The sequence below is a fragment of the Dermacentor silvarum genome, chromosome 8 (genome assembly GCF_013339745.2).
Source record: "Dermacentor silvarum isolate Dsil-2018 chromosome 8, BIME_Dsil_1.4, whole genome shotgun sequence".
In the NCBI taxonomy this organism is placed as follows: Eukaryota; Metazoa; Arthropoda; class Arachnida; order Ixodida; family Ixodidae; genus Dermacentor; species Dermacentor silvarum.
The window spans coordinates 53984655-54000172 of record NC_051161.1 but is presented as its reverse complement, the minus strand read 5'-3'; the positions used below and the strand labels follow the sequence as shown (position 1 = coordinate 54000172).

General features: G+C 48.8%; 1 protein-coding gene and 1 long non-coding RNA gene across 2 annotated transcripts in view; one reads left to right on the top strand and one right to left on the bottom strand.

The window, feature by feature from the left end:
* Positions 1-15518, bottom strand: part of LOC119461254 (transcription factor GATA-3-like) — a 283079-nt gene that overhangs the window by 65956 nt on the left and 201605 nt on the right. The window contains 1 exon segment of the mRNA XM_049672150.1: positions 11198-11534. Within this exon segment, the coding sequence (XP_049528107.1) occupies positions 11198-11378 (181 nt within the window). The 5' untranslated portion in view covers positions 11379-11534.
* LOC125947437 (uncharacterized) overlaps positions 1-15518 on the top strand; it is a 351351-nt gene that overhangs the window by 197827 nt on the left and 138006 nt on the right. The gene's annotated exons all lie outside the window — the stretch shown is intronic.

The following is a 15518-nucleotide window of genomic DNA, read 5'->3' as shown; positions in this document are numbered from 1 at the left end:
TCGTAAAGGCAATCAAACGCTTGACAAACCGCCGGCTTCCCCTTACACCAACCTCTCATTTGGTACAACACTAAAGGTGGGTATTTAAATAGAGGGTCAGCAAAACGATGCAGTGAACGTGCATCGTGAGCCTTAGGTATATACACGCTTGTAGCATTAATTAAAACTACGTAGGCGTTTACACCTCTTCGGGCGTCAACAAATTATAAGTTTAAATTCATTCAAAAAGTTCAATTAGTCAATGTATCCCTCAAACTCGTCAAAAAAAAAAAAGAACGAAACCAAAACCTCGAAACCACTGAATTGTGGCCCCTAGTTAGAAACTGCGTGAACCTCTACGTCTCATTGCACGGTACTAGTGAGACATACTTCGTGTTTACTGCATGACGAAAACTACCGAGTGCTCTTTTTTTTTTTCCTATATATAATTTTGTTAACTTTGCTCATTTCGTTTTTGTTTTCTGTTTTTCCCTCGCTTCATCGCACCCGTAGCGAAGCAGCTGCCCTGTTTGAGTTGCGATCTGGCCGCCGCCGTCGCCGCCGCGTGAGGAATATTTGATGGGAGCTTTGGCACCGCCCCGATATTGCACCACGAGAGGAAGAGCTGATGCGCGCTTCGCGAGTTGCTGCAGCTGCTGTTGCATGTATACGTTGAAGGTTATGCGCGTCTACCGATCTGACGGCCGGCGTACGTGAACTGATGGGAGAAAGCGCGTAGGAAGAAAGAAACGGGATAGCTTGTAGAAGAGGAGAGTGTGGACAATGCTTGCTTGAAACTCGGAAGCTTTATACTGCAGGAAATGTCATGCGCGTGTACATATAGGATAAAACGCCTTGTAGGACGAAAATTCTACATTGGCAAAGAAAAAAAAAAACTTGTGCGAAGGAACAAATTAGAGAGCATCTTCTTTGCTTCGCCACCGTTGTTATTGACTTGTGATGTCGTAATATGAATGCAAGTACGCCGCGAATATAGCGTGGCATTGAATACCTCAGCTGTGAAGCTGTTTCGCACACAACCAAATGTATGGGCACATTTCTGCGAAAACAAAAAAATGCAATGCCAGTTAAAAATGGACCAGGTCACGTTGCATGCGCCAGTGCTCATCAAAGCTGGGCTGTATATACCGTATAATTGGAGATCGCAGGGAGAGGCCTTCATCCTACAGTGGACATAAATATAGGCTGATGACGACGACGATGATGATAATGATGATGATGATGATGATACCCCGTTCGGTCAATCATTAAAGTCGGATCACAAGACACACTCACACGCACAAGAGAATTAAATATTCTGGAGCCCCGCAGTACGGCGTCTCTCACAGCCCCAGAGTTGATTTGGTACATTTACGTAGGTCAATGAATCAGTCAGTCAAGCAATCAGTCAACACACACATACGCACTGAGAGATAGAGAGAGATGAAAACGATAGAAATCAACGAAAGTGTCGAGCGGAGCGCGAAGCAGCTGCGACGCTTCGAAGCTACTTCGAGCCACTCCGAACACGTTACTCCGTGCGCTATTTTAACGCACCGCGTCCTTCATCTTGCTGTTGTCGTTTAACGTCGGTTTCGTACAGCTATGCTCGGAATTTGACGCAAGCGCGACGCGATCGCTACCGCCCTGTAGCGCCTGGGTGTGTGTGTGTGTAAGTGTGCGTAAGCTGCTGGCAGGGCATGCAGTGTTTTCATTACACAGCACATTCAATTTCACTCTCTCCTTCCTTGTCACTTTCTTTTCTTTCTCTTTCTTTTTTAGAGCTCCCACTCTCGGAAGCTTCGCCGGAGTATTTCGCGTCGCGCGGCTTTGAAATGCTGCCAAGAGCCGCGCTATCGACATGGCACTCGCGACGAGCTACTATACTGCGAGAGCTCCCCGGCCACGGCGCCTATAAATATATCGCGCGTTCTTTGCTTCTTCGCTGTGAGCGCCTCGAGACACATCCCGCCTGTAGCTTTGCCGAGACGCCTCCTTTTATTCCTTGGAACCCGCCCTCCGCGAGAATATAATTTATTAAATCTGCCCTAGAAGTTCATATTTCCTTCTGTTTACTTTCTTACTTTTTTGTCCACGTTTTCGGAGTTGATGATGATGATGATGGTGGTGGTGGTGATAGAAGGTAGTCTGCTACCCAGTTGTGAATGAATGAATGAATGAATGAATACACGTTGCCACGCAACGTAGGCACTTCGCACAGCTGTACGGCGTTTCGGCGCACGAGCGTCCACCACTACACGAGTCGCCCCGTAGGCACTGGCATGTTTCGCGGTATCGCAAAATGACGTGAACGCCTGACACAACTTTGTGAGCATATGTGAAAACTTTGCAGCTCTGGGGACTCTTTTGGGGACATTACCTTCAGGTAACCCATATTGATTTTGTTTTTTATCGCGAAAAGTGAGTGCCCAGTGGGCCGACGATCGCGTCGCCTTTATTCTCAGAGAACGCCTATCGTTCGAACGTCATGTGGGGTGGTGGTCTTACACGGTTCCCGCCAGAAGATCGAATCAACCTTTGAGAGAACGGAAGAGAGGGTATACGTTAAACGATTACTGGAGACGTAAGCCTATATAGCCACAGGCTTGGCATGTTGTTTCATGCAAGCATAGCTAAGGCTGGAATAGATAAATAAATAAAACTAAAGAGTAGAAGTAATAGATCGTGCATACAATCGAGCAAAAATCAAAAACACGCAACGCACTCTAAAAACCAAACTGAGGCAGTTTAGAGAGCCTGATCGAGGATATGGGATGATGGATGGATGGATGTAAAACTTTAATGAAAGTCCTGAGGTTACGCAGTTCCATAGGGCGCAGTGCGGAAGTTGTTGACAGAAGAAGCCGTTAATTGAACATCCTTGGAGAAAACGCTCTGTTCTACAAAGTGCTTATTACCAATAAGGCTGGCGCTAGTGACGACGACCATTACAAGTTCAGGAAAATTTTGCTTTGTCACAGATGTAACGTGAGACTTAAGAGCAAGCAGCAGTCATCTCTCTCTTCCATGCAGCCAGCCCAGCGGCGGAATCAAGGCTATCTACGCACTAAATGCTTCTTTACATGTCCAAGGAAGCCACAGAGAAGTATGTGCCAAGATATATGCATATATCGCAAAACGCTTCTCGAAGCTAATGTTCCAACGATCAGCTACGGAAATTCGACGTACGACTGTTGCTTGCGCGTAGCGAAGAAGCCAAATTCGTCCCTCCTTATTCCCGTACGCGTATTACGTATAGTTCCTCCGCAACAGCACACTCTCGAGGAGGCCGTCCGCGTGACGCAATCGGAAACTCGAAGGCAACGCTAAGAGAATGCATGCCCTCGCTTCCCTCACTTTACGCAAGAGATCACTCATTCTCGAAACAAAGAAAGAACGAAGAATTAAAGAGAAAAAAAAAAGCGAATGAAAGGGGCGTGACAAAAAAGAACAAAAAGCTCGCCCAGCCAAGCGTGTACACCGCGTGTTCGGGGAAGGTCTCCTCCGCCTGTTAGCGTTATTACTTTATTAGGACGAACCAAAAACATATAATTACAATAAAAAATAAGCGAAGGAAAATGTTAGAACGAGGGGGAGGGAGACGGGGTTGAGGGTGTTTCGAATATTGAATCAGGCCAGTAAACCTGGTTAGAAGGAGCGCGCGTGTGTTTATGCCTGCATGCCAGCGCCTCGAGCTCGAGGCCAATTAGCCGAAGCGCGGCGGGAAAACGAGCAGACCGCGAGTCGGGCGAACCGCGGCTCGAGCCGCGGCAGCAGGGAGCCGCCAGCCGACCGCGGTCCCAGTCCTTCCTCTCTTGTTGCTCTCACGGCGAGGCGCCTTGCGGCCAAGGAGTTCGCGCGCCAGCTCCCACTAACTCCTCCTTCCCTTCGCCATCCTTCCCCCCCCCCTCCCCCCACCCCCCTTTCTCTTCTCGATCTCCCACTGCATCCTCTGACACGGGCTGGAACACCACTGCCACGGCTGGGGGGACGCGGGGCTCATCACTGATATGCATGATGGCAAGGCGCGATAAGGCGTGAGCCTTTCCTGCGAGCTTAGCCCCCCCCCCCCCGGTGACGCCGCTCTCTCTTTCTCTCTCTCTCTCTCATTTCTTTCTCTCTCTCTTTTTTTTTCGTATCCTTTCCGCCATTGCTTTGATATATATGCGCAGCGAACACCGTATCTGCTCATTCGCTAGACGTGTGCCCGTGTTAAGGAACAAGCGGTGGCTCGGAGCTGAGACCTCTTGGAGGAGGTTATAGCCTGTGTTTGACTTTCAACCTAGAGGAAGTGACCTGAGAGCTGACCTGAGAGCTCGTTGGAAGTTTAATAGAACGAGCACGCGCATCGTTTTGGGTCATTTAAACCGCATCAGCAAGTGGTAAAAATGTGCGGCTAGTTACAGATCCTGAGCAGCGTGTCCGTATTTACGTCTGGCGTATATATATAGGAGAGCTCTATATAGAATGCTTTCCGACAAAGCATGCTCTCTTTTATGAGCTCGGGGTTAATTCTAGATGCGAACGAATTCGGCTGGTAGCAGAAATTACTCGAAACGCAAGATTGAGTGATGTGTGAACGATGGCTATATACACAAAGGTGCCATCGATGTCGCCCCCCACGGAAGAATTTCTGCGACCTTCGGCGAAAATACTGTTGCTGTTTAAACTGAATGACACTGAACACCAGTCACCCGCAGCGGAAAGTTACGCGGTCAAATCTATCTGACACCTCCCTCCCTGCCACCATATCGTTCCGTTTATCCACACAAGGTATACCTTGGGCTGTTAACGGTATACTGTTTTCTATCTCTAAAACCAAGTGCAAGTATACTGTCAATTCGTATGCACGCAGAAGGTTGTACTGATGTACGAATGCGCCCCGCGTCTCGTGACCACGTTAATTTGACGTCACTCGTCCAACATGGCGGTGACCCCATCCATTGAAAATACAATCGTCTATATAGTATAGCCGCGAGCCTCGAAATAAAAACGGGCTGACACCTATTTGCCGCACCAGCTGCAGGGCCGGCCGTTCGCAAGTGCGAAATCTCAAGCGCAATCGCGTCACGTGGGGAGCAGCTAGGGCTCGCGACGTTCCAGCACGAAGTCAGCAGGCAGCGCCAGCACCTGGAGACGCTTCCGTGAACGAACTCGAGAAGGGCGTCGTTCGCGCGGGCCACATACAGCGGCGCAAGCAACAGCAGCCATCGCAGCAGCGCTCGAGCCACGAGCCACTCTCCGGGCGGACGCGTCGTCCTCCCCACGCCGGAGGTAAATGCGGCGAATGTATATTAAGCCCTCCCGGTCGAGATAGCGATCGCGCGTCTTTTATGCCAGGCCGGTCGCTGCGCCGTCAAGCGTCGTCGTCTTCGCCTCCGCCGCGAGGACCCGCCAAGCTCGGGGCGTATGGTCGCCGAGTGCGTGGCCGTCAATCTATAGCGGCACGGCACAGCGCGACGGACGTGCAGACGCACCGCGTGTTACGTCTTCGCAGAGCGCTGCGGCCGGACATCTGCGCGATACCCGGCGTAACCGCGTTCGCTGGGCCGCGCGATGTCTCGTCCGCTAGTGGTTATGCTATGCGCGTAAGGGTTTTTGAAAAGTGGTTCTTTTCTCGTCAATGGAAAACGGGAGTCGGCTATTTCATCGTAGAAGGATACGCAGGATGATCAGCTTAACGAGAAGTAAGGAGGGTACGAGCGGAGGAGGAGGAGGAAAATAAGGAAGGAAAGGCAGGGAGGTCAACCAGACGCACGTACGGTTTGCTACCCTAAACGGGGGAAGGGTTTGAAGGGCTGAAAAGAGAGAAAGGAGAGAGAGGGAAGAAGGTACTCTCAGGGGTATAGGAGTAAATCTGCGACGAGAACGGGCACTTGCTGCTCAATTCATACTTATTGCCGGTTAACGATTCACGAATTCTTACAGTCAACGCAGGTATTTCTTCGGACTAAAATACCTGGCCATCTCCTGCATGACTGAGAATGTACAGCATCGGACACAGCTGTACATAGCAGAAGTGTAGCGGTCTTCATGTACGTTGGAGAAAAGCTGCGCAGGACCGTGTATTCCTATTCTTCCGCGCCCATTACGCTCTAGAAAAAAACCAGACTGACTTCCACGGAACGGACGTTTCCTAAACGTTAAAAATTCACCCCGTTTTGTACTCCCACGTTCGGGCAACCACGTTGAAACAGGTTGACTGGCATGTAGGGCACACGCTTTCGAGTGGAACAAAAGGAAAAAAAATCAAAATAAATAAATAAAGTTCGGCCCGTGAAACTTCCACGGATTGCGACGAGTGCGTATTGCGAGGGGCTTAAATGTCGCCAGCCTGTCTTCTTTCTATATTTGTTTTTCTTTTACAATGCAACAACAAACTATACAGCGTCATGTAAGCACATGCAGAGAGAGCCATCGCTGTGATGCTCGAGTTCAGAGACCTCTAACAATTCTGCGGTCGTCCGTTTACTAATTCATTTATTTATCTTTGTTTTTTTCTTTTACATCTCAGTCTTTCTCATGTGACTGGTGGGGGAGGGGAATCGTGGCGGGGAGACTGCGTCGTAGTTGGAGAGGGTGAGGCACGCCGTTGCTGCAGAGCATGCTAGCTCGGTGCCGACAAGAACACGGTGCGTTGTGTTTGGCGAATGCCACGGTCGCCGCCGCCGCCGCCGCCGCCACCGCGTCTTTTGTCCGCGGTGGCCGCACCACGGAGCACCAGCGCGGGCCAACGTCGGCTCGAACTGCACGGTGGTGGTTCCCCTACGGGACCGCCGCGAAGCTCTACACACAGCAAACCAACGAACGCGTGCATGCACACACATACACACACACACACATCGGCCTGCTGGTGGCGCGCGCACACAAGAGCGCGGCGGGCCGCCGCCACCGGCGACGGCGTGGCCGCGCATTTGCATCAGAAATGCCTCTGGCCAGGTGGAAAACAAAAGGCCGCTTCAAGCGGTCGCGCGTGACCACATATGCGCGTTTGCTCTGCAGCGTGCGCGCGCGGTGCCGAACGCGCGTGTCGGTGGGCGCCCGTGCTCGCTTCGCTCGAACCCCCCTCTCGCGGAGAGGAGGAGAAGGATGAGGGCAGACGCATATGTATGTGTATGTGTGTGTGAGAGAGAGAGAGAGAGAGAGAGAGAGAGGCGCACGACGTTGCCGGCGGATGTCCGCGACGACGGTTGCGCGGTCCTTCCTTGCCGCCTTGTACAGTCAACCAAAAAAGTTTAACGGACCGCGGGATCTCGGAGAACGTCCGATTTCTGAGCAGCCTGCAATAGTAGTCAGTCAAACCGAACACCACAATGTTGTTCACGTATACTGGTAGAAGCTGTAAGTGCGAATATTACAGGCTGCGAGGTTGTGAGGCTGCTAGGAAATTGGACGTTTTCTGAGATCTCGTGGTCCGTAAACTTTTTTTTTGGTTGACTGTACGCGCATATATATGACTGCGCGGGACTCAGGGAAACTTTATTTCTACGGTCCATGCGCAGTAAACGAATGTTGTTGTATGAAGTCCTCATATTGTCTGTGTAGGGAGTCTGCCGGCAATGTCCTTAAAAGATTTTGTTGCCCAACGTCCACATTTGGTCTTTTGCAAACGGTTCCTTCGCAAGTCTGAGGACCACAAACAGACTTAAGGGCAGCAGATTAAGTGCAGAGACATCTAGGGGTACTCTGTAGACTTCGCATAGCGGAAACTACAGGTCTCTATTGAAAGCAAATAGACTATAATGTGGTAAAGCGGTCTACAGGAAGGCCGTATAAGTGTACAGACTGTATAAATTCATATTTTTTTTGTATAAGACATACGCAGATGGCACCGCTCCTTCGAACCCTCCAAGACACGTAGACCAGTTACCCTTGGAGCGCATATACAATTCCACTTAATGCCGGTGTTTCAAATCGAAAGAAGGCTTTCCTAAGGCACCCGGCCAAATCGAGCGTATGCGGCCGAGCCTGGCTATGCCTCGAGGCGCTCCTTATTTGCGTTTCGTGCTACTATTATCAATGGGTAGCCGCGAGCATCGGAAGAGTGCGCACACACCCATGGCCGGCCTTGTGACGCCGCGAGGTGCAGGGATCGATGCCGTATAAGACGTCGCGCTTGTTAGCACTATGCCAGCGAGCGCGATCTCTGACTCGGACGAAACAAGGTGCCAACACCAATTCCCAAACGGCGTTATTTCTCTTGAGCTACATGCCAACCACATGGAACGCATTTCCAGCGTATCGCGGCGTCGCCCGGCGTCGACGCGTCCTTTGTTAAGCTGCGCGTTGACCACCCTATAGTACCACCGGAAGTGCGTCTAAATGGACGCTGAAAAACAACACTAAATCTGTTCAGTTTATGTTTAGATATATTTGATATTTAAATGCCAATCTGTTCCTTTCTTGAATCGCGCGCCGAAACCGCAATACCAATGCGACAGTGTGACGTCACGAATTCGAAACTGCGCAGAAATCAAACGTTTCATAATCCCGTCTCAACAGATCTGTGCAGCCCAGCAATAGCTACTCGGCGTGTATGCGAATCACCTAACGAGTGCCGGCTAAATACTTCAGAGAAAGGAGATGGGGGCTTTGGCATCGCGCGGCGCTAATCTTTCCGTGATCTTAATCCATTTCAAACTGGCGTCGAACACGAGAGGATTAGTGATGGACAGTAGATTGTGTCTGTGTTGTTCTCGTTTTTTTTTATTCTCACGCGCTATGAGGCTAAATGGAGTACATGCAACAAAAGGGAGTACTGGTTATTACTCCTTTTGTGCGAGAGTAATAGTTTTTTCTTTCTTCTTTTTTTCAGTATTGCTCTATTTCCGAGAGTAATTATGCTTCCCAGTGGCGTACGTCCATTCGGTTTGGGTACAAGCAGCCTGAAAGTACTTCATCCTGGTGGAGTACGTGAACTCTCGAAAACGGAGTTACAAGTACGCGACAAGCAGTTACTACTCCCCACAGAGGGGAGTCATCATCACTCCCCTTGTTCTAAAACGCTTACAGCGTTCGCCGCACTACACCTAGTTGGTGAGATGAAACACCGTCGCATTCCTTTCGCGCCTGCCGTTAGATGGTGCATGTCGTCATAGCGATGAAGCAGCAGCGGGCGCAAGCACCATTGAGCGGGAGGTCATCAAGGCTGAAACTGGATCGGATCACGCTCCTTTGATCCCCTCCCCCCAACTTCCTTTGTTTTTCCTTTTATTTAGTTTATTTTGGACAAATATTAATTGTGCTTCGCCGTTCAGCGCCCGCCATGTTTATTGGTACTTTGCTATATAGTCTACCTCTCCACGGCCGGTGAGCCGAATTCGAGCATCAGTCACGTCCACTGCCCCTTACATAAGTGGTCGCCGCCTCTTTGGGGATCACGGTCTCTCTCTGTGCAATCGTGCATCGGAAGCAAGGTACAAGCCAACGGGCTTACGGCTCAGTGTTTTTTCTGCTGGCGTGCTCTTAGAGTCTGGCGGAGTGCTCCGGAAAAAAGGCCCGACGATCGAGACAGGCAGCGGCGCTGGCACCGTCGTTATAACGCTACACGCTATTTTGTCGGTGTTTTGCTTTACTCCCGCATTCGTTATAGCCTCGTTATACTCCCGCAATCTACGCTCTCCTCCACCTGGTCGCCTTCTCAACACCCTCTCCCTTGTTCCAGAGCAGAGGTCCTTCTCGTTTCCTGGGCCAAGCTTTTATAACAAACACCCGGCGAGCTCGTATAACCGCTGCGCCGTGGACCGCCGTTCTAAGCTATACTATGAGAGACTCGCAGGCCACGTGTTTCTGTAATTGGCTGATCGTGTTTCGGTCTGCAATCTCCTTTTCAGCGCGTGCTGCGCGGAGCGCCCCGCGCTCGTGAAGACGTTTCGGCCGCGAAGGTTGCTCTCCTATATCCTATCCGCCGAAATGCGCCCGCCGCTGCTTCGTTGGAAACCACAGGCGCTACTGCTGCTGCTGATGCTGCTGCTTGAAGAAGGAGGAGAAAAAAAAAAAGCTGAGTGTTCGGGTCTCCTTGTGTGCTTAGCTATGAGAGTGAGGACGGGACACAAGTTAGTGCAGCCGCCAGATAAATGAGCGAGAAATGCATGCTCGCGTCTCTCTCTCGCTCCCATGTCGATAGTTTGCGAATCCCTGGGGCGAAATCGTGAGCGGACACACGGTTTGTAACAGTGCAGCAGTTAGTGTATATCCAGAAGCCGTGATTCGCATGGAACGAGGGGGGCAGTGATGACTGCAAGCAGCTATACAGCGTATATATATAATGCATCGTCGAAATGGTGCACCTCCGACGTGCTTTCTGTTTAATACGCGACCAGTGCTGTTGCAACCACTGCCGTAAGCGCCTGTGCCGAATTGTGCACATGGACGCGTGACTCGTCTTTGAACGTTTGTATAGGAACGTGCGAAATAATTTGGTTTCCTTATGGAAGGTCATCGTTCATCTGTTAGGTGCGGTGCTAAAGATATGGATAATATGTGTCGACGCCATGACCATCGAAAGATTTTCAAGCCCTTTCCGTTCATAACTCTTGAATGGCCATCAATTATATACACTATGAGAAAGTATTCATTGGTGTTCCATTGTGTTCAACTATAGCGCCTACCCTTCACAATGGAGAATGGTAAAAGCGTGTAAGAGTTTCTTTGGCCAAGGCTTAGCACAAACCAAGAACGCTTCGCTTTGAAAACTGGGCAGTCCGCTCTTTTACAAACGCCTATCATTCCTAATTGGAATGGTGGACAGTGACAATTGCAGCACATTGTGGTGCTGAGCAAAGCACCAGACATCTCTTATGTGACTGCCTCAGATACGAAGATGAGAGGAGTGCCCTTCGGACTGCTTCGGGGCACTTAGACGACAGGCCTTTTACGGAGGAGAAATTCTTGGGTCCGTGGTCTCGTGCGTCTGCTATGTGCAAGGCTACGAAGTCGCTGCTGCGTTTTTTGAAGCGCACCAACCTGTACGACCGTCTGGGACTAACTCAGCGACGAACGCTTGACCGTGTAACTGTGCAGGGTGTGAACTTCTCTCTTCCTTCTCATCTTTCAATCCCCTCTCTCTCTTCCCCAGTGCAGGGTAGCCTACCGCGGCTCAGCCTGGTTAACCTCCCTGCCCTTCCCTTATGACTTCTCCCTCTCTCTCTCCATTCACTGCGCCGTTGTAAACACTGACTATATATCTGTATAACGAAGAGACTATGCATGCACTCACGGTGGGCGGGCCTGTAACCGTGGACGGCCCTGGCGGCGGGGTTCCCGTAGTACGACGAGGCGGCGGCGGGGCCCGCGCCGTCCTGCAGGGAGTGGAAGAACATGTCCATGTCCTCCTGGGCGAGCACGGCCGGGTCCTGCCGGCCCTCGTAGCCGGGCCAGGGCCCGGCCTGTTCCTCCATGGCGTCGCGCGACACAGCGCGGCACAGCGCGGGGCAACCGCCGCTCACGCCACCGTGGCCGCCGACGCCAGCGCCGCTGTGGTGGTGGTGGTGGTGGCTGCTACTGACCACCAGGCTCGGGCTGCTGCTGACGACGCTGCTAGCGTTGCTGGCCGCCTGCGAACAGACAAGAGAACCGTACTGTCAGTCTTACGATGTCCTATTTGCCGTCGTCATTGGGGGGGATGGATGGGCGAGTTAAATTTAACTTCCGCTTTCTGTACGGCACCCCCTGTTGTAAAGGCACTGTTGTAAGAAGACGCTTAAGCTTCGCCTTTCAGAGTAGAACGCGATAGCAGTAAAGGGTCCCTTGACTGCTTCTCGCGCTTCCCGGCAAAATTCGTACAATATGATTAGCATTCCTGCGTCGTTCGACGTATATGGAAGCACAGCGACATCATTTACAGCAGCGACAAAGTATTCGCATTACTAGAGTTTGGCGTCGATTAATATTTGTCACAGTATCGATAAACATCCTTCAAACTAATATTTGATCGATCAGTCGTGTCGATTAACGTGTAGCGCATAAAAAGGAGAGAAAATGACACATTTGGCGCTGGACTTGCTGTTTTTTAAGGATCAGGTCAATGACACAAGTTTGCACTATGCAATTTCAATGCAGCCACCTTCCTGGCTTGTGTGACATTTGAAGCTTTCGTGAGTAACATTTATTTAAAGGCATGTTACTTGCCATATAATATAACTGCTCTATTTATTGATCCCAAGAGAAATCGCAGCTTGAATGAGTATATTCGAAGCGTTATCGAAATGTAGGGGTAGTACAATCAAACTCGTTTATAGCAACAGGCCGGATACGCAAAAATTTCGCTCAATCTACCCGCTATCACAATATATTCAAACCAGCGTATCAGCGAATTATCGGGTAACTCGTTGCAAATAGAAAACACATTGAGCGCTTCACGCTAGCGACGTACTTGGTGGGGTAATGAAGGAAATATTGATTGTGGCAGCACGATCGCTATACTGATGGGAGCGATTGTACAATCACTGCTACAAGTTTTAGAAGACCATTGGGCATGAGACACCTAAGTGCACGTAACATGAGCATAGTTAAAACAATAGCAAAACTGCTCTGAAAGGCAGCTTCATAGCAACAGTTTTGCATACAGAGCCTATAGACATCAGTAAACGAAAATTCATTTCGCAGACGAAAACAACAACAACAAAAAAGAGACAACAACCAAAATTTTTTTGAAGGGGTGAGTGAGTTGAATTCTAGCACACACCATCACAAGCCCAATAGTGTAGAATAGCCAAGAATGCCGCTGGAGGAACGGCATCACATTAGTGGTTCCCCATTGTCCATGACTTGTCTGAAAGGAACCGCAACGTACAAGCGCACCAACCATTTCTTTCGTATATCCCGAATGCGAGGCGGCACATGTTTGACAACTGCTCGGCATGTGTTCTAGATGTTCTATATATGGTAGGTCGCACTTAATACACTTGAGAATTGCTTTAAAATGGAGTGGCTTTTCGTTAGGCTACAATGATGAGCCGATATTTTCTTAATACGTCCACGACCGAGTGAATGGCGTTTAAGAGGAGTGTGATAACGAAAAACGGTGTTCCAGGTTTCATTCAAACCGTCACGGCCGCTCTGCGGGGTGTAACGACAGTGAATCTTTTTTTCAGTGTCGGACATATAAGGTACCTCAAAGTGCGTTATATCCGAAATTGACTATGAAATACATGGTATATAGTATAGTTTACGCTGATTGCGTTAGCAGGGTTCCAGTGGTTTGATATATGGCAAAATCCATACGCGCTCTTTTTAACTGGGTTTCACTGTAGTGAACTAACTGTATACGATATACAGTAATATACAAGTTACAGCTTTCTTATCGGCCAGGCACGCTTTCAGGAAAGTACGATTGAGTGTATTCTCGAACCGGCCACTCACATAAACTGTATGCGATAAGAAAAAAGCATCACAGGAGGATCATACAGAAACATTTAATTGATGTACTCGTTTACCCTGTTCTCCTACGCATTGCAATATGGTTTCTCAATGGGAAAGAATAATATAAACATGATAATAATATAAAATATTCACGAATATAATAATAACCAGTGTTTGACCATGGTTTTCTCTGGTCAACAAGAAACCTGTAGGCTCAAACAGCCGCAGAAAACTATTTCAATGCAATGATGTGTTGCCAGTTAATTGCACATTATTGACGAAGTTTTTTTAATATTTATCGAACGTCAACTACGAACGAAAAAAACAAAAAAGAAATAAGCTAAGGCGCGTATTGGTAATTGTTCAATTAATTAATTAACCACATAACTAGGAAGCCAGTAATTTCACTTAATATTTGTCTTAACGATAAGAATATTATAGTTGCAATGAAAGTCGGCGTCTTATTAGTTTATTCATATAAATCGGCGTCCACTTTACTGGTAAGTCACGGAACTCAAGATTATAGTGACGTACTTCATTTAAAATTTATTTCTCTCTCGTGCGATGCTGTGTTCTGCGTACTCGTCAAGGCTTTTGTGAGCATCTTTAGAAGAGAACCTCAGGGTGTTCCAAACGATTGTACGCAAAGTGCCGTGTTTCGACAACACTGGTCACGGTGCCAGAAAGTACAGGACTATATATCCAGAAATCTATCCGTCAGGGGGTATACCCTCCCGGTCATTACGTTTCCCTGAATGACACATCGCTTTTAATTTGATTCCGCTTATCTCCATATAAGCGGCAGGCACAAGTGTGTTTCTATTTGTCAAAAAACAAAAACAAAAAAACGCACGCTATAGATTTGCGCCACGTACAGTTCCTTCTGTTCCGACGCTAGCAAAATCGTGCTGCAAGATAGTTACACCAACGATCAAAATCATTAAAATAAATTAGGTTTTCGTTAACACCAATGCAGACAGCAACTGGATAAGTCCACGTTCTTCGATATTTAGCTGAAGCTTACGTAATATTCGCTCGAAAATAAATGGTGGCGAGCTCAGGTATATTAGATTGATCTAGTTACAGACATTCTGCTCTTTTGGAATTCCAATCTTCATCAGTGTTCAAGCGGGAGAGCGGAGGTGTGGCGCGTCAGAAAAATCATAACATTGAAATCCAAGTGTAGCGACGCTACTTCACCTCAAGTTCGCCATACCAGCAAGCAATGACACCACATATTTAGTCAGCACTCTGCTGATAATATTCGTCTGTGAATTAAAAAAACAAAAAGGAAACATATTGCATTGCGTTGGAAAACGAACAAAGAATACACCTGGTTTTACGCACACAAACTATACGCAGTATATGCCGTTAAAAATGGCAGTGATGAAGTTGTCTGTGAGCTCTCAATGACGTCAAAGTCGCCGTTTATTTAGCGGCAAATTTAAAATTTGAAGTGTGTATGACCTCTGTTCCACCAAAGATATGCAGATAGAAAGAATCTTGAAACACAGACTGAATGATACCATGTTTTCATGAACAAACCCACGCATCGAAGATTTTCCCACGTTTACGAAACAACGAAACAACTTGTCCAATATGATTCATTAACGAGCATACTGCATTTTTTTTTTATAGACCGCAATAGAGGACGTCCGCATATAAGCGTCCCTCTGACGTTTCAGACGCAAATGTATGAGCAGGCAATTCGCCGGAACCATTTGAGAACTATATATAAGAGGAATGCATTCGTTCTCTCGCTTAAAGACGTCTGCACGAAGGCAAGGCGAACAGGACACAGCGCGCGAGAAAGCAAAGCGAAGGAGTATACACACGAACATGACAAGCCCGACAACACACCGACAGGAGTTGAGGATAAATCACCGCCAGTCCGCGGCGTTGAAGCGTCTCCATCCCCGCCGAGTGACCCCGTATCACGCGACCTGTACAGTTCTCGTGTATCCATGTCAGGAGGGCCCGCATTTCGGGCACGCTCGGCGTATGCATAAGCGATTCCTGGTTGCAGACGCGCGCGGCGCGTTTTGTACTAAGGCTCTCGCTCGCCGCGGGGAAAGCCTACATATATGTGTGTGCATAAGCTCTCTATATAGGTTTCGTGCCGAGAGACCTGTATACAGCGAGCGCATATAGTCTGCAGGAGCGTCCGACCTTGCGTG